This window comes from Euprymna scolopes, chromosome 21, assembly GCF_053919585.1.
Source record: "Euprymna scolopes isolate OS-2025 chromosome 21, ASM5391958v1, whole genome shotgun sequence".
NCBI lineage: Eukaryota > Metazoa > Mollusca > Cephalopoda > Sepiida > Sepiolidae > Euprymna > Euprymna scolopes.
The window spans coordinates 93,815,505-93,837,040 of record NC_136502.1 but is presented as its reverse complement, the minus strand read 5'-3'; the positions used below and the strand labels follow the sequence as shown (position 1 = coordinate 93,837,040).

The 21,536-nt window shown below is 34.2% G+C and overlaps 1 protein-coding gene across 3 annotated transcripts in view; it reads right to left on the bottom strand.

Annotated features, from left to right (window-relative positions):
- LOC145242589 (monocarboxylate transporter 9-like) overlaps window positions 1-21,536 on the bottom strand; it is a 76,089-nt gene that overhangs the window by 45,233 nt on the left and 9,320 nt on the right. The window contains exons 2-3 of one of the 3 annotated variants that reach the window (XM_080105690.1): window positions 8,608-8,818; window positions 2,557-2,700 (exon numbers count right to left, since the gene is read on the bottom strand). In XM_080105690.1, the coding sequence (XP_079961816.1) occupies window positions 2,557-2,700; window positions 8,608-8,794 (331 nt within the window). In that variant the 5' untranslated portion in view covers window positions 8,795-8,818. The remainder of the gene's footprint in view (window positions 1-2,556; window positions 2,701-8,607; window positions 8,819-21,536) is intronic. The other 2 variants (XM_080105691.1, XM_080105692.1) reach the window with 2 other exon arrangements.

Sequence of the window (21,536 nt, the reverse complement as noted above, 5' to 3'; positions counted from 1 at the left end):
AGGAGCGTGAATCGGAGAGAACTTGGTCGTTTACTGTCTTAGATGTGCTACCATAAATGGTAGTGTCATCAGCATAAATGTCTACAAATGATGTAAGGATGTGATTTAGAAGATCATTAATGTACATCAGGAAAAGAGTTGGGCCCAGGATGGACCCCTGAGGGACACCAGCATTAATACTGTGAGCTTCTGATTTTTGCCCCTCAACTACTACTCTTATGAACCTATGAGAAAGAAATGATTTAATAATTGAGAAGACATTTTCAGCTATACTATAGCTAGAGATCTTGTGAAGTAAACCTTTATGCCATACCCTATCAAAGGCCTTAGATATGTCAAGAGCAATTGCCCTAGAAAGGTTGCCTCCGTCGAGAGATTTGCTAATCCTATGAGATATAACTGTATGCACATCTGCTGTAGATCTAGCAGAACGGAAACCATATTGAGTGTCAGTAAGAAGGTTATTTTTGTTGAGATGGTTGATTACTTCTGTATTTAACACAGATTCCAGCAACTTACTCATGACGCACAGGAGACTTATTGGCCTGTACTGAGAGGAGGCTGAGCGATCACCAGAATTCTTAAATACAAGGCATACTGATGAAATTTTCCAGGGAGATGGGAAACTATTCTCCTTAAGATAACATTTAAACAGTTTTGTAAGTATGGGAGCTAGTTCAGGTTGAAGTTTTTTGAGTACTATAATTGGAATACCATCAGAGCCAGTTGCTTTACTGGAATCAAGGTTTTTGATTAGCTTGGCAACATCATGTACAGATATACGTATATCACATAGCGTGTTTTCTGATACAGGAGGAAATATTGGAGGTTGGCGGCCTTGGTCACAAAGGGTAAAATTAGCTGCAAAGTTCTTGGCAAAGAGTTTGGCTTTGTCTGATGCTGACGAGATTACCTCAGGTCCATTGATGATAGTTGGGTAGAGCACACGCTTCTGTTCAGGATTCTGTTTGCTATTTGCCAAAACTGGTGGGAATCAAGCCGCTGCTCAGCTACTTTGGACTTAACGGATGAAACACTACTTTATCTATTCAGTTAGAGCTTTATTACAATAATTTTAGTGATAAGTAAATATAGATTATCCCCTATGTTATTAGTCTTCATAGACTTCTTAACAAAATCTAAATACTTAAAACTGCTTAGCCAGTCATTTATGTAAGATATTTGTTCGTATTTTAAGAAAAAAGTTTTTTTTATTTCAATTAATATCATCGATTTGAATATTTAATCCTGATCAATATTTTAATTTTATAAGTCATATATGAAGAAGGGCGAGGAGTTTTGTCCTATAATTCAGGCCTGATTCACATGGAAAGTAATTTAATAAGAAAATTTTTTCCAAAATCACCGAATTCGTATTTTACCACCGGTAAAAAGATACAATATATGCTTATGACTATTCAATAAAAACAAATAACATTTCCTAGCAAAAAAAAGAGAAAGAGAGAGAGAAAGAGAGAGAGAGAAAGAGAGAGATAGAAAGAAAGAAAGAGAAAGAGAGAGAGGGAGGGAGAGAGAGAGAGAGAACGAAAATGAATGAAGAATAAAAAAAATGACTCAGTTTCTGAATTTTTGAGATGAGGATTGGTTATTCGTATTATTTGGATTCATCGGAGAAACATTTCTCGAGTTTGAACAGATACACCCCATTTAGCCCAAAAAGTCCCCACGGGACGTCAAATCCTGTAAAATCCATGTAAATTTTAGTTCTGCACAATGCAAAAATAGAAATGACAAAGTCCATTATTTTTACCCCCCTCCCATTTAGCCCCAAAAGTCCCCAAGACCCTAAAATATTTAAATTTGAGTTCAGCACCATGCAAAACTGCTAAATAGACATACACAGAAAATATTGGACAAATATGGTAAATTATTCCCAAAATTGGAGTGTTTTTATTAGCCCTAAAACAGCCACTGGGGCACACCCAAGAGATATCGCGAAGTATAGAACAACAAAATTATATAGAAATCAGTTACAACTTTTTAGAAAGTTTTATAGAAATCCAAGGCATCATTTGTTTTTAATAAATATCATGTTTGATGTTTGTGCAAAATTTCCAAAAATTCCAAGGCGTAGTTATTGAGAAATGTGCGGACAAACGAACAGACGGACTGACTAGTGTGGATTTACATGGCCACCCCCTTTTGTCGGGAGGCTTAAAAACATAAAGAAAGCAGGGAGATCTGATAAATAACCTTTTCGATTGAAAATATTTATACTCTTTTTTGCTTTAAACCATGACATCCTCTTACTAACACAACTGATCTGTATTTAAAATTGCTGCATTCCTCTTTCGTTAGGACTACGACATTTTCACACAACACAATATAAAAAAAGATAAATTACAGATATGACTTGTGGTCCTACAGTTCTGAGTTAAATAATAAGGAAACGCAAGGATTCTCCAATTCAGTGCAATCAAATAAAAGCTGAAAACAAATGAGAAATAACGAAAGACGACTAAGTTATAAAAAGAAATATCCCACTCATCTAAACCATACCACAGGTAATACAGGTAATATAATGAAAGAAATTACCTGCCAAAAGGCTGTATGAAATTATGTAGATCCAAATGTCATGAGCAAGGAAACAAATGATAAAGCCGATGACTTCCAACGATGCGCCAATAATGACTGTCATTCGGCAACCATATTTATACACAATGAAGCTGGCAATGGGGCCTGGAATAAACAAGCATTTTCTTTTGACAACCAAAACAGCGATCGAATTTCTTTAAAAAAAAAAAAACAAGCTGATTTTTAAATGTTGCAATACACACACACACACACACACACACACACACACACACACACATATATATATAATGGTATATATATAATGGTATATATATAATGGTGTATATATATAATTATATATATATAATTATATATATATATAATGGTATATATATAATGGTATATATATATATAATATAATGGTATATATATAATGGTATATATATATATAATATATATATAAAATATATATAATCGTATATATATAATGGTATATATATAATGATATATATACCATTATATATATAATGGTATATATATATATATATATATATAATGGTATATATATAATGGTATATATATATATATACATATATATATATATATATATATATATATAAATGTAACTCTTGGTTCGTTCGTAATTAATAGTCTAAATAACCACTGGAATGACTGATTCGGCATTTTAGTACAATATGTTTAATCTACCCATGCGTGTTTTTATATATCTCTTTTTAATTATAACATTATACGTAATTCTTCTATAATAAATAGGTGGTTTTCTTTGTACGGATGGGCCATTTTTGTTTTATTTGTGGACAATTATTTCACACCGCGTGCCATCACGTGACATCATTAAACGGAACATTTATATACAAAACTTACAGTTTTCGTTTAAAAATAGAATTATTTCTCTTTCGTTATTTTTTTTTTTTAATATTTCGTGTTTTATATATAAAGTACAATTGTTGAATGTTATTCTTTTGATTATATTTGTTTGGGAGAAGCACAATTAAAAAAAAAATTAAAATGGAACGAAATTTAAATTTCCATTCATTTTTACAACAACCGTAAACAAGCGCATACTTCGCAAGTTTTATCGTAAGTTAAGGAGCAACCCATAAAAATCTGGTAGCTGAGTGTCAAATCTGCTTAAAATATTGTTAAAAAAAATTATATATATATATATATATATATATATATATATATATATATAACCGCTCCCTAACATACTGGCAATAATTTGGTTCTGTCCTTCCCTTGAGTGTTCTAATAAGAGGGATTGGTTTACTAGGATTTGTATTAGAAGCTGAGCAAAATTATTTAATTGTTGAATTTTTTGCATTTTGGTTAAATTTGTTAGTTTGTGATCGCTAAAAGCCAACACAGAAAATCGAACAAAAGACAAAATTAAAAAGAATGGTACTCATGCAGAATTTACCCCCTCCCCCCACACACACCGGATTCCAATTAGTTTAGGGTTCGACCGGCCATCATCACAGGATTCAGCCGAGCGTTGTCCAAATGTTGAAACACTAAATCAACATTTTATTTATTTTTTTGCATAATTAATTAATGATGGGAGTATTTTTTGTTTATTTTCTTAACATCTGTTGACAAAAAATAATTTGTACATTCTCTTGCAAAAAAATCAAACTTTCTCTATTTTCACCTAACTATTTACAGTGTTCATATAAAGAATTCACCTTTTCTTTTTATAATAAAACTTCTGTTTTCAAAAAGAAACGTTTACTGCCAACTTTAAAACAAAAGCGCAAGTTTTCCTGAAAAAAAAAACAAACAAAACTTTCACCTAACAAAAATATGGCAAAAATAGCGACCCATAAAAATCTGGTAGCTGAGTGACAAATCTGCTTAAAATACTGAAAAAAATAGAACTTCTAGGTGCATTAGAAATTTGGGTATCTTTTAGATTAGGTCCAACGTCCACAATTTTCTTTTAAATGACAACTTTAAAGGTTTTCGACTATTCTGACTACGAAAATTGCATTGAAATTTTGCAGAAATAATTAGTTATCGAGATACAAAAAGTTGTATTATGCGTTGTTTATTTTCTGTATGGAATATACTTCCAAAATAAACTATTGAAGTTGTTTAAAAAAATAATAGAAATATTATTTTTTATTAAGAAAAAAACAGTGTTTACAAAATGTTTACAAAATGCCGGCGTGCCTTCATGCAGCCATTTTTTACGTGATAAAAGCAATAGAATTTTACGAGTTCAATATGTTTCAATTTTTTAAATTAAAAAATTGATCAAAATTTTTCTATTGGTTCAATTTTTACGATATTTTCAGGGTCAATGTAAAATTTTATGCTCTTTTCAATAAACTAAATATAATATTTTAGACAAACGTTTTTTTTTCAAATTTTTTAATGATTAATTTGGTACTTGTACAGTTTAGTCAAGACATTAAGAAAAGAAAATATCGAAAAAAATTTTTTAAATTGTATGTATCCGTTATGGAACGAAGTTCTCCGGAAAAAGTTCACTTAATTTCATCAAGCAGTTTTTTTTTGTTTTTTTTTTTACAGCGGAAAAAACACCTTTTTATGAGAGTGCGTTGAAGGCAGCCATCTTGGATTTAAAAAAAAAATTGTTTGAATTTTAGAAATGCCAAAGGGAGATAACTCCAGTTAACGCGCTGGCACCCCTCCCCATCTTTAATACTAGCTTTTCTTCCTAAAAATCGAACATTTTGCTCGGTATCATAACAAATTGTTTTTTCGCTGTAAAAAAAACTACTTGATGAAATTAAGTGAAATTTTTTTTCGAAGAACTTCGTTGACTAAACTGTACAGGTACAATTAATTTATGTGCCAAATGTTTATATATCACAAATTGAAGATAAAAGATCAATAAAGAAAACATTATAATTTAAAACAAAAAAAAAGAATAGATTTTTGGAAATTTACCTGTAAAATCCAAAGTGTAAAACTTAACAAAAAAACCCATGTTGATTTTTTTAAAAATGAAAGCCCGTGTTATGCTTACATCGTCAAGTAAATACCAGACGCTGACGGCAAATTTTTCTATTTCATTGAATGTTTTCTTTTTTTATATATTTAAAAAACAATTAGTTGATAAAGAAGTATTAAAATATATCAATCAAAAACTCGTGTATTTCATTAAAAGAATTTTTTTTAAATCGATTAAGCGGATTTTTTGTTCTAGAGAAATTCTAGTGAATGTGCGTTTCTTTTTTTAACTACGGAGGATGAAAAATACTAATTTTGGTTAACACACGCAATAAAAAAGAGACATTATTTATGCCCTTGGCCGAAATCATACTTCATAAATTTCATTTTGGCAGCAGCAGCTATTTAACGCTTCGCGCAAAACACGTTACAAAAATGCAATTTTCTAGGGCGCTCGCTTTAAAAAATCCTTTTATTTAAAAAATACATGGAATTTAAAATACAAATATGGATAAATTCTTAACAATAAAGAATGGAACTACTCATTTAATAGTATTTTTTAGGTAAGTGATTTTTTGGCATTTATATATATACATATATTTATAAGCAAGTCAAAATATGTTGATTTTCGTTATATTTTTTTAAAAGAAAACCGCTTTAAAGAAACAAATATTGCATAATTTGTTATTAAACCTGTTATTTTTTTAAAATTCGGTCTTTGCTCCTTTAATTGAAAAAAATAGGGGTTGAATTATATTTTCAAGTAGTTATAAGCTTAAAAAATAGTAAGTTGAATTATTAAGGTTCTGATCATCATTTTTAATGGCCACTTTCTAATACACCTATAGAACCTCTCCCAAACATACTGGCAATAATTTGGTTTCGTTCTTCCCTTCAGTGTTTCCAATAAGGGGGCTTGATTTATTAGGATTTGTCTTAGATGCTGGGCACTTATTAAAATTATTTAATTGTTGAATTCTTTGCAGTTTGATTAAATTTGTTAGTTTGCTAGCTCTAAAAGCCCGCCCAAAAAATTGAACAAAAGACACAATTAAAAAGAATGGTACTCATGCAGAATTTAACCCCCCATGCCGCATTCCAATTAGTTTAGGGTTCGACCGGCAATCACCGGATTCAGCCGAGCGTTTTTCAAATGTTGAAACACTAAATCAATATTTTATTTTATTTTTTTTTACATAATTAATTAATGATGGGAGTATTTTTTTCTGTTTATTTTCTTAACATCTATTGACAAAAAAAAATTGGATATTCTCATGAAAAAAAAATTCTAACTTTTCTCTACTTTCACCTAACTATTTACAGTGTTCATATAAAGCATTCATTTTTTCTTTTTATAATAAAAATTCTGTTTTCAAAAAGAAATGTTTACTGCCAACTTTCTTTTAAAAAAAAGCGCAAGTTTTCCTGAAAAAAAAACCCCAAAACACTTTCACCTAACAATTTATGGTAAATAATTCACCTTTTCTTGGGGGGGGGGGAAACAACTTTTATCGATAAAAAAAAATTGCAAAAATAATAAAATAAATAAACAATACAAAATGCAATTTTTTATGAGGAATGTGTTCCATTTTTACAAACTGAGCCACAGCAACGCGTGGCCGGGTACAGCAATTATATATATATATATATATATATATATATATATATATATATATATATATATACGTATATATATATATATATATATATATATATATATATATATATATATATATATATATATATATATATATATATATATGGCTCATTCCATGTCAAATCGACAGGGGTAAAACCATGTCTGACACGGATTTTTTTCAAATTTGCTACACTTATAGATCTCCATAATAGGAATTGAATGGCACCTGTTACACATCTCAAGGTCAAGGGATTTCTGAGATATGACCTTGACCTTTTTAAAAAATATGAATTTTTATGGAAAAGTGACCAACTTTAAAAGACGATATCTCTGTTATTTATGGGCCTACAAAGTTCATTTATATATCATTCTAAAGTACTTGGATAGATCTACCATTTTATTTGCGGATATTTTTTTCAAGGTCAAATTTTTAAAAGTTGGCCTTGACCTTGACCTTTAACCTCAATTATCTCAAAAAACGTTATTTGAATTTTTTCAAATTTTTACAAAAGATTTGTCTATCTTATGACAATATATATTTCAAATTTCATGATGGGTTTTGAACTGGAACCATTCCTAAAAGCGTTTTAAAGAAGTGGGCTAAATTCAAAATGGCGGAATATAGTACCTGCTACTTCATATAAAAAACATTTTGGTATTTCACAATATGGTCATGTTTGATATCTTTGTAAAGCTAATTTAATGCTGATTAATATGTACATAAAACCATGGTCACAAAATCCATATAAAAACATTTATGTTGATGAAACTGAATTTTCTTCAATTTTTTTTTCAAGCAACACAGATTTTTATGTGAAAATCCGTCGCCTCTGTCGAAAGTTTTAGGCAGGCATGCAAACATACAGACATACATTTATATATTGGTAGCTCAAATTTTCGAACCAAACCGATTAAAAAGCTTGCCGTATCTCTGAATACCCTTTATGTAAAATTTCAAATGTTTAGACCAGAAATTGTCTGAGTAATTTGGTAGAGACCGCAGCGGTCATTTTTTTTTAATTTGACCCGTATTATGACCCCTAAACATTTACTGTTTTGGGCCCAAATCAAGCTATTAAGTTAGATCCATGTCCAAGGAACTTATATCTAAAATTTCAAGTGCTTATACCCAAAATTGTCAGAGGAGTTTTATAGAGTTCTCAAAGGTCAAATCATTGAACTTTAACCCCTTAACAGCCAAATTTCTGGCCGAAACCCGATTACAAAGATTTTCACAAACCTCAGTACTTCGTATATCAAATTTCGAGTCTCTAGACTCTGGCATAATTATTTATTAGGGGCTGGCATAATTATTTACTATAATAATTAAACACCTAGAGACACTAGTGTTTCATCATTTCGGGAATATATATATATATATATATATATATATATATATATATATATATATATATATATATATATATAATTAAAACTAATAAATAGTGCTGTAGTCTACATAATCTATAATGGAGGAATTTCTTGTAACTTACCAAATAAATATATCATACCGGAATACATTGAAGTAATCCATGTAATATAACGTTTCTCATTTTCATCAGCGTTTTGTAATAAAATAACGCGAATGAATCCAGCTGTGTACTGTAAACCTCCGCAAGAAAAATGAGTCCCAAAAGCTGCCAACATGGTCACCCAAGACCAACCTTTGTCCATTCTCATGCCACCGACAGATCTGAAAGAGAACTTTTGCAACAATTGGTTGATTTTTAAAATTGATTGTCATATATTAGTGTGTTTTATAGATAAACGTATTTTATGTATTTTTATGATTGTATGTATTTCAGATATTTTCACATATTTTGTATTTGATACATTTACGTTTCTTTTTTACTTTATACATTTCCATAATTGCTTGCATTTTATAATAGTATATATTTTATACATTAATTGGTGCGTAGTTAATATATTTACATAGTTTTTGTACTTTATACATTTCCATATTTGCTTGTCTTTTATATAATTGTTTGTATTTTATACATTTACATTTAATGGTGCGTATTTAATACATTTACATAGTTTTTTGGTTTCGTTTTTATACATTTCCATAATTGCTTGCTTTTTAGATAAATGTATGTATTTTATACATTTAATGATGCGTATTTAATACATTTACATTTACATTTAATTTATACCTTTACATGATGCGTGTATTTTATACATTTACATAATTGTGTTTATACATTTGCATTTAAACATTTTTTTTTATTACATTTTCACCCCAAACAAGGCACATTGCCACTCAGGTGTAGGGGGCTACTATCAGGGTCAGCAACTACTGGGGCACTATGTAGGGATTTGGGCAGCAAGATGTCGATTCACGTTGCACTTGAACTTCTGCATGTCAGTACAGTTAGGGAAGCAGAATCTTGGAATGGAATTCCAGAGTCTAGCGGTTCTGGGGAAGAAACTACTGGAGTAGAAAGATCTTTTACATCTAGGGATCTCTACTGTATGGGGGTGGGATTTAGCTGCCTGTCGGGTTTGTCGAGGGTGTCTGCGTCGTGGGGGCACAAGTGTCTGCAGTTCGTCAGAGCATTCACCATTAAAATACTTGTAGAACAAGCAGAGGGATGCAACGTTTCATCGATGGGACAGAGGCTGAAGCTTAGATGCCAGTTCAGGGCCTATCAGATTGGCGACTCTTTTTTTAACCTTGTCTAGGAGCGAGAGACTAGTAGTAGACGCACCATTTAATTTAGAATACACGAAGAAAGATGGCAACACTATATAGTAGCTAGTTAGTGAGCGAAGAGTATATGGACGATAATTCAGAAGGTTTATATGACAGACCAATATAAGTCTCCCCCTACTAAGGGGGGGGCGTTAAAATTTAACATTGTTTTCAGTTAAATATAAAGCAATAAATAAACAAAAATATAAAAACATTTTATTATTTACAAATTGCAACCTCTTTCCCGCAAAAGAGACGTTGCGAACTTGTCTCTGCTCTATCGTTATTTTCATGACAAGTTTTCGACTGAGCTTCAATCTATGGTTTCCCACTGCCAATCTTCCACAAAAAAAAAAAAACACTCGTCTAGTGAAAACAAATGTCCCCCACTCTCTATCGGTGGCTAAACCTAAACGTAAATTCCATGAACAAACCTTTTTTCCCAGAACTGCCCGCCTGTGGAACTCTGTTTCGCTGGTCTGCTTTTCAACTGACTACAATATTATCGTCTTCAACTCCTACGTAAACAAGCTCTTATTGAACCGTTCTCGTAAATAATCTAATTATCGCAAATTTTAACCACAAACGATTACTACGTCATTGTACGAATGTCTACCATACACACATTAACCCTTATCCTCGAGTAATCTCCAGGCCTTGATATATGGTATCCCATTTGTTAAAACATGTATGTATTCATAAAAATTAAGCGCCAATTACTTTTTCTTGTATAAAATAATATAACAAATACGCAGTTACGTAATTTTTTCTATCAACGCGGCATGTAAACATACTCGCTCTATCAAAAATATTGAGTATTTTTAACTTACACTAGTTCTCATATATGCTACTGTATTATTTTTATTTTGGTTCCCGGGCAACACTGTATTCTTTGTTCAGTATGCAATATCATAACAAAAGAAGGAAAGGTTATTTTTCCCAAGCAAAACTGCATTTAAACAATCCTGCTCTATCTAACTTATTGAACAGTTTTGGATCACTATGTACGATCTATGAAATGCACTACTGTACTATTACTATTATGATTCCGGGACGACGCCGACTGGATTTTCTTGTATAAAATATTATAATAAAGAACAGCAATGTTTTTGTGATGAAATGCAATCTTTAAATATATCTGCTCAATCCAGCATATTGAGCACTTTGCATTGACTGGCTTATTCCACATATCAGACACGATACTGTATTACAAATATGTTATAATGGAATGACCTAGCACCCCTCTGGACAAAAAGATAGATATTGTAGATATACTCCTCCGGTATTAGAGAGTTCGAAGACACCGAGCGAGATAGACTCTCGTATTTGTACCCTTTGTAAATAAACCTTTGGATTTACCCTAAGTGAATATCCTGCGTAATGATTATCTAAACAAAGATATATCAGAATATTATGGCTCCAGGGCCGCACCATGTACTTTGTCTAGTACATCGCGCAATAATAAATGACAAAAGAAGGTCTTTCTTCCTGGCAATGCTACGTTTAAACGCACCATTTTTGTAAAGGAAATCGAGTATTTTTTATTATTCTATATCACTTCTCATATATAATATTGTAACATAATTATTATGACTCCCAGGCAACACCGAGTCAATTTTCATATACATACATACATACATACATACATACATACATACATACATACAGGCTTCCTTCAGCCTTGACCAGACTATGAGTACGCACGGTAAGAGTGCCTGCGCGTGAAATTTTTATGACAAGAGTTGCGCAATCTTCAACCACACCTCTCTTTAGTCAACATCGTTGAATACCAGTAGCAAGTGGAGGTTAAGGACGACTGGAAACAATGTCGAAATAAGCGGAAAGCACATACAGCACCTAGAATTCCAAAATGGTCACCCATCTGGTACTATCCAGGTTCAACGTTGCTTAACTTCAGTGATTTGACGGAAACCGGTGTGTCAACATGTTTATGCCGTACATACATGCTTGATGATGATTGCAACGTATTGTCAGACAAGTGCCACTCCCTCAGACACTAAAAGTCCATGAGCCCAAAAATGACTTTTTTTTTTTAGTCCTACCGCTGAATTCACACGCTCAAGCAGGCATGACACTGAAGACGGTCGTTGAGATCAATTATTACATGCTTCCAGCATTTTAAGCCTCCACACGTCAAAACTTTCCATCGTTAAAGAACCATTTTTATAGACAAATGTCTGAGGGAGTATCTATACAAAGCTGATGTTACAGAGTCTTAGCTTTGTACGACAGCTAAGTCCCTCTCTCGGTTCAAAATGTTGAGATCCAGCAACAAGCAAGAGCAAGCTAGCCAACAACAAATTAAACTGCAGACCAACTTAATGCGGGTACTGGTCTCCCGCTTTATTGCTGTTTATATCAGAGATTTTCTTCTCCTAGAAAGGTTGCCTTCACCATGGATTACGGGAGCCCTTTCCACCCCAACCCATATATACATACACGCAAAAACACACGCTGCTAGTTGGCTGTTGACCTCGAAAAAACATTCCTTCGGCCTTTGGAAGGTCTTTTTTTTTAATCCTTCAGGGATATTAGCCGCCCTTTCCTCGCCAAACAAGTCTAGTGGGGGAACAAGTGTAGCCGCCGGTGACCCGACCATGACGCAGGTAGTACTGGATTACATGGTACTTGTAACATTTGACATGACCTGACATACACACACGCATACATACATACATACATACTTACACACATACATACACACACATACACACATACACACACACACATATATACACTCCCCTCTCCTACAGAGTACGTTAAGGAACAATAATAAGATCTGTAATCAACGTCTATTAATTTGAAAATAGAAATTTCAAATACGGACCTTCCTGTATTACTACATGATAACATTAAAATTCGTGTTTACTTCTTGGCCCAAAAAGAGGGAATTCCTGTTTAAATTTGAGATATTAAAAATCCGGGGTTACGCCGGTTAAAATAAATACCAATTTTTTATTTGTGTTGTGTATTTTCGAGTTTGAACAAGATATACAAACACGCAAAAACTTAATGACAATGTAAAAAATATATTTTGTTTTGTAATTTTATAAGGTGTAACGAGATAGGATTTCTATCACTAGCAATAGGAAGGGGGGCGACGTTTTCTAGGATTGAATTTGTATCAACAAATGTTCCACCCTCCTTTGCTTTTATTGTCATCAAAGTCGGTGAAATCACCCATTTTCCAATCAAATCGATCGATTGACTGTTCTAGGTGTATCAGGAAGAAGCTCCACATACCCCACCGCCTTCAGTGACTTTGTACCCTTTGTAAATAAACCTTTGGATTAACCCTAAGTTAATATCCTGCGTTATGATTATCTAAACAAAGATATATCAGAATATTATGGCTCCAGGGCCGCACCATGTACTTTGTCTAGTACATCGCGCAATAATAAATGACAAAAAAAGTTCTTTCTTCCTGGCAATGCTACGTTTAAACGCACCATTTTTGTAAAGGAAATTGAGTATTTTTTTTTTTTTTATATATCACTTCTCATATATAATACTGCAACATAACTATTATGACTCCCAGGCAACACCGAATCAATTTTCATATACATACATACATACATACATACATACATACATACATACATACACATATATACACAAATACATACACATACATACACACATACATACATACATACACACATACATACATACACATATACATACATACACACATATACATACACTAATGCATATACACACATGCATACATATACATTCACATACATACATACACACATACATACAGACGGAAACATATGATTATCGCAACGTCTTGTCAGACGAGTGCCACTCCCTCAGACACTAAAAGTCCATGAGCCTAAATACCTGAGGGAGTATCTATACAAGATGATGTTACAGAGTCTTAGCTTTGTACGACAGCTAAGTCTCTCGATTCAAAATGTTTAGATCCAGCAACAAGCAAGAACAAGCTAGCCAGCAACAAATTATACTGCAGACCAGCTTAATGCGGGTACTAGTCTCAAGCCCTATTGTTTTTTTTTTATATCAGAGATTTTCTTCTCCTAGAAAGGTTGCCTTCACCATGGATTACGGGAGCCCTTTCTACCCCAACACATATATACATACACGCAAATATACACGGTGCGAGTTGGCCGTTAATCCAGAAAAAGGGTTCATTCGCCCTTTGGAAGGTCTTGTTTTTAATCCTCCAGGGAGACTAGCCACCCTACTCACCAAACAAGTCTGGTTGGGGAACCAGTTTTGTCCCCGGTGACACGACCATGAGGCAAGTAGTACTGGGTTACATGGTATCAGTAGCATATGGCATGACCTTACATACGTACATCCATACATACATGCACATACATACATACATACATACATACCCACACATACACACATACACATATACACACATACACTCCCCGCTCGTACAGAGTACGTTAAGGAACAATAATAGGATCTGAAATCAACGTCTATTAATTTGAAAATAGAAATTTCAAATACGGACTTGCCTGTATTACTACATGATAACATTAAAATTCGTGTTTACTTCTTGGCACAAAAAGAAGGAATTTCTGTTTAAATTTGAGATATTAAAAATCCGGGGTTACGCCGGTTAAAATAAATACCAATTTTTTATTTGTGTTGTGTATTTTCGAGTTTGAACAAGATATACAAACACGCAAAAGCTTAATGACAATGTAAAAAATATATTTTGTTTTGTAATTTTAGAAGGTGTAACGAGATAGGATTTCTATCACTAGCAATAGGAAGGGGGACGACGTTTTCTAGGATTGAATTTGTATCAACAAATGTTCCACCCTCCTTTGCTTTTATTGTCATCAAAGTCGGTGAAATCACCCATTTTCCAATCAAATCGATTGATTGACTGTTCTAGGTGAGGACCTCCACCCTGCGGTGTATCAGGAAGAAGCTCCACATACCCCACCCCCTTCAGTGACTTTGTACCCTTTGTAAATAAACCTTTGGATTTACCCTAAGTGAATATCCTGCGTTATGATTATCTAAACAAAGATATATCAGAATATTATGGCTCCAGGGCCGCACCATGTACTTTGTCTAGTACATCGCGCAATAATAAATGACAAAAGAAGGTCTTTCTTCCTGGCAAGGCTACGTTTAAACGCACCATTTTTGTAAAGGAAATTGAGTATTTTTTAAATATTATATATCACTTCTCATATATAATACTGCAATATAATTATTATGACTCCCAGGCAACACCGAATCAATTTTCATTTACATACATACATACATACATACATACATACATACATACATACATACATACATACATAAAGGCTTCCTTCAGCCTTGACCAGACTATGAGTAAGCACGGTAAGGGTGCCTGCGCGTGAAATTTTTATGACAAGAGTTGCGCAATCTTAAACCACACCTCTCTTTAGTCAACATCGTTGAATACCAATAGCAAGTGGAGGTTCAGGACGACTGAAAACAATGTCGAAATAAGCGGAAAGCACATAAAGCACCTAGAATTCCCAAATGGTCACCCATCTGGTACTAGCCGAGCTCAACGTTGCTGAACTTCAGTGATTTGACGGGAACCGGTGTGTCAACATGATTATGCCGTACATACATGCATAAACACATAATACATACATACATACATACATACATACATACACACATGCATACACACATACATACATACACATACATACACAAATACATACACATACATACACAAATACATACATACATACACACATACATACACACATACATACATACACATATACATACATACACATACATATACATACACTAATGCATATACACACATACATGCATACACATATACATACACGTACATACATACACACACACATACAGACGTAAACATATGATGATCGCAACGTCTTTTCAGACGAGTGCCACTCCCTCAGACACTAAAAGTCCATGAGCCCAAATACCTGAGGGAGTATCTATACAAGATGATGTTACAGAGTCTTAGCTTTGTACGACAGCTAAGTCTCTCGGTTCAAAATGTTTAGATCCAGCAACAAGCAAGAGCAAGCTAGCCAACAACAAATTAAACTGCAGACCAACTTAATGCGGGTACTGGTCTCCCGCTTTTTGCTGTTTGTATCAGAGATTTTCTTCTCCTAGAAAGGTTGCCTTCACTATGGATTACGGGAGCCCTTTCAACCCCAACCCATATATACATACACGCAAAAACACACGCTGCTAGTTGGCTGTTGATCTCGAAAAAACATTCCTTCGGCCTTTGGAAGGTCTTTTTTTTTTTAATCCTTCAGGGATATTAGCCGCCCTTTCCTCGCCAAACAAGTCTAGTGGGGGAACATGTGTAGCCGCCGGTGACCCGACCATGACGCAGGTAGTACTGGATTACATGGTACCAGTAACATTTGACATGACCTGACATACACACACGCATACATACATACATACTTACATACATACATACATACATACACACACATACACACATACACACATACACACATACACACACACACATATATACACTCCCCTCTCCTACAGAGTACGTTAAGGAACAATAATAAGATCTGAAATCAACGTCTATTAATTTTAAAATAGAAATTTCAAATACGGACCTTCCTGTATTACTACATGATAACATTAAAATTCGTGTTTACTTCTTGGCCCAAAAAGAGGGAATTCCTGTTTAAATTTGAGATATTAAAAATCCGGGGTTACGCCGGTTAAAATAAATTCCAATTTTGTAGTTGTGTTGTGTATTTTCGAGTTTGAACAAGATATACAAACACGCAAAAATTTAATGACAATGTTAAAAAATATATTTTGTTTCGTAATTTTATAAGGTGTAACGAGATAAGATTCTATCACTAGCAATTGGGAGGGGGGCGACGTTTTCTAGGATTGAATTTGTATCAACAAATGTTCCACCCTCCTTTGCTTTTATTGTCATCAAAGTCGGTGAAATCACCCATTTTCCAATCAAATCGATCGATTGACTGTTCTAGGTGTATCAGGAAGAAGCTCCACATACCCCACCCCCTTCAGTGACTTTGTACCCTTTGTAAATAAACCTTTGGATTAACCCTAAGTTAATATCCTGCGTTATGATTATCTAAACAAAGATATATCAGAATATTATGGCTCCAGGGCCGCACCATGTACTTTGTCTAGTACATCGCGCAATAATAAATGACAAAAGAAGTTCTTTCTTCCTGGCAATGCTACGTTTAAACGCACCATTTTTGTAAAGGAAATTGAGTATTTTTTTTTTTTTATATATCACTTCTCATATATAATACTGCAACATAACTATTATGACTCCCAGGCAACACCGAATCAATTTTCATATACATACATACATACATACATACATACATACATACATACATACATACACATACATACACAAATACATACACATACATACACACATACATACATACATACATACATACATACACACATACATACATACACATATACATACATACACACACATATACATACACTAATGCATATACACACATGCATACATATACATTCACATACATACATACACACATACATACAGACGGAAACATATGATGATCGCAACGTCTTGTCAGACGAGTGCCACTCCCTCAGACACTAAAAGTCCATGAGCCCAAATACCTGAGGGAGTATCTATACAAGATGATGTTACAGAGTCTTAGCTTTGTACGACAGCTAAGTCTCTCGATTCAAAATGTTTAGATCCAGCAACAAGCAAGAGCAAGCTAGCCAGCAACAAATTATACTGCAGACCAGCTTAATGCGGGTACTAGTCTCCAGCCCTATTGTTTTTTTTTTATATCAGAGATTTTCTTCTCCTAGAAAGGTTGCCTTCACCATGGATTACGGGAGCCCTTTCTACCCCAACACATATATACATACACGCAAATATACACGGTGCGAGTTGGCCGTTAATCCAGAAAAAGGGTTCATTCGCCCTTTGGAAGGTCTTGTTTTTAATCCTCCAGGGAGACTAGCCACCCTACTCACCAAACAAGTCTGGTTGGGGAACCAGTTTTGTCCCCGGTGACACGACCATGAGGCAAGTAGTACTGGGTTACATGGTATCAGTAGCATATGACATGACCTTACATACGTAAATCCATACATACATGCACATACATACATACATACATACATACATACATACATACATACACACACATACACACATACACGCATACACTCCCCGCTCGTACAGAGTACGTTAAGGAACAATAATAGGATCTGAAATCAACGTCTATTAATTTGAAAATAGAAATTTCAAATACGGACTTGCCTGTATTACTACATGATAACATTAAAATTCGTGTTTACTTCTTGGCACAAAAAGAAGGAATTCCTCTTTAAATTTGAGATATTAAAAATCCGGGGTTACGCCGGTTAAAATAAATACCAATTTTTTATTTGTATGGTGTATTTTCGAGTTTGAACAAGATATACAAACACGCAAAAACTTAATGACAATGTAAAAAATATATTTTGTTTTGTAATTTTATAAGGTGTAACGAGATAGGATTTCTATCACTAGCAATAGGAAGGGGGGCGACGTTTTCTAGGATTGAATTTGTATCAACAAATGTTCCACCCTCCTTCGCTTTTATTGTCATCAAAGTCGGTGAAATCACCCATTTTCCAATCAAATCGATTGATTGACTGTTCTAGGTGAGGACCTCCACCCTGCGGTGTATCAGGAAGAAGCTCCACATACCCCACCCCCTTCAGTGACTTTGTACCCTTTGTAAATAAACCTTTGGATTTACCCTAAGTGAATATCCGGCGTTATGATTATCTAAACAAAGATATATCAGAATATTATGGCTCCAGGGCCGCACCATGTACTTTGTCTAGTACATCGCGCAATAATAAATGACAAAAGAAGTTCTTTCTTCCTGGCAAGGCTACGTTTAAACGCACCATTTTTGTAAAGGAAATTGAGTATTTTTTTTTTATTATATATCACTTCTCATATATAATACTGCAATATAATTATTATGACTCCCAGGCAACACCGAATCAATTTTCATTTACATACATACATACATACATACATACATACATACATACATACATAAAGGCTTCCTTCAGCCTTGACCAGACTATGAGTAAGCACGGTAAGGGTGCCTGCGCGTGAAATTTTTATGACAAGAGTTGCGCAATCTTAAACCACACCTCTCTTTAGTCAACATCGTTGAATACCAGTAGCAAGTGGAGGTTCAGGACGACTGAAAACAATGTCGAAATAAGCGGAAAGCACATACAGCACCTAGAATTCCCAAATGGTCACCCATCTGGTACTAGCCGAGCTCAACGTTGCTGAACTTCAGTGATTTGACGGGAACCGGTGTGTCAACATGATTATGCCGTACATACATGCATAAACACATAATACATACATACATACATACATACATACATACATACATACACACATGCATACACACATACATACATACACATACATACACAAATACATACACATACATACACAAATACATACATACATACACACATACATACACACATACATACATACACATATACATACATACACACACATATACATACACTAATGCATATACACACATACATGCATACACATATACATACACGTACATACATACACACACACATACAGACATAAACATATGATGATCGCAACGTCTTTTCAGACGAGTGCCACTCCCTCAGACACTAAAAGTCCATGAGCCCAAATACCTGAGGGAGTATCTATACAAGATGATGTTACAGAGTCTTAGCTTTGTACGACAGCTAAGTCTCTCGGTTCAAAATGTTTAGATCCAGCAACAAGCAAGAGCAAGCTAGCCAACAACAAATTAAACTGCAGACCAACTTAATGCGGGTACTGGTCTCCCGCTTTTTGCTGTTTGTATCAGAGATTTTCTTCTCCTAGAAAGGTTGCCTTCACTATGGATTACGGGAGCCCTTTCAACCCCAACCCATATATACATACACGCAAAAACACACGCTGCTAGTTGGCTGTTGATCTCGAAAAAACATTCCTTCGGCCTTTGGAAGGTCTTTTTTTTTTTTAATCCTTCAGGGATATGAGCCGTCCTTTCCTCGCCAAACAAGTCTAGTGGGGGAACATGTGTAGCCGCCGGTGACCCGACCATGACGCAGGTAGTACTGGATTACATGGTACCAGTAACATTTGACATGACCTGACATACACACACGCATACATACATACATACTTACATACATACATACATACATACACACACATACACACATACACACATACACACACACATATATACACTCCCCTCTCCTACAGAGTACGTTAAGGAACAATAATAAGATCTGAAATCAACGTCTATTAATTTTAAAATAGAAATTTCAAATACGGACCTTCCTGTATTACTACATGATAACATTAAAATTCGTGTTTACTTCTTGGCCCAAAAAGAGGGAATTCCTGTTTAAATTTGAGATATTAAAAATCCGGGGTTACGCCGGTTAAAATAAATTCCAATTTTGTAGTTGTGTTGTGTATTTCCGAGTTTGAACAAGATATACAAACACGCAAAAATTTAATGACAATGTTAAAAAATATATTTTGTTTTGTAATTTTATAAGGTGTAACGAGATAAGATTCTATCACTAGCAATTGGGAGGGGGGCGACGTTTTCTAGGATTGAATTTGTATCAACAAATGTTCCACCCTCCTTTGCTTTTATTGTCATCAAAGTCGGTGAAATCACCCATTTTCCAATCAAATCGATCGATTGACTGTTCTAAGTGTATCAGGAAGAAGCTCCACATACCCCACCCCCTTCAGTGACTTTGTACCCTTTGTAAATAAACCTTTGGATTAACCCTAAGTTAATATCCTGCGTTATGATTATCTAAACAAAGATATATCAGAATATTATGGCTCCAGGGCCGCACCATGTACTTTGTCTAGTACATCGCGCAATAATAAATGACAAAAGAAGTTCTTTCTTCCTGGCAATGCTACGTTTAAACGCACCATTTTTGTAAAGGAAATTGAGTATTTTTTTTTTTATATATATATCACTTCTCATATATAATACTGCAACATAACTATTATGACTCCCAGGCAACACCGAATCAATTTTCATATACATACATACATACATACATACATACACATACATACACAAATACATACACATACATACACACATACATACATACATACATACACACATACATACATACACATATACATACATACACACACATATACATACACTAATGCATATACACACATGCATACATATACATTCACACACATACATACAGACGGAAACATATGATGATCGCAACGTCTTGTCAGACGAGTGCCACTCCCTCAGACACTAAAAGTCCATGAGCCTAAATACCTGAGGGAGTATCTATACAAGATGATGTTACAGAGTCTTAGCTTTGTACGACAGCTAAGTCTCTCGATTCAAAATGTTTAGATCCAGCAACAAGCAAGAGCAAGCTAGCCAGCAACAAATTATACTGCAGACCAGCTTAATGCGGGTACGAGTCTCCAGCCCTATTGTTTTTTTTTTATATCAGAGATTTTCTTCTCCTAGAAAGGTTGCCTTCACCATGGATTACGGGAGCCCTTTCTACCCCAACACATATATACATACACGCAAATATACACGGTGCGAGTTGGCCGTTAATCCAGAAAAAGGGTTCATTCGC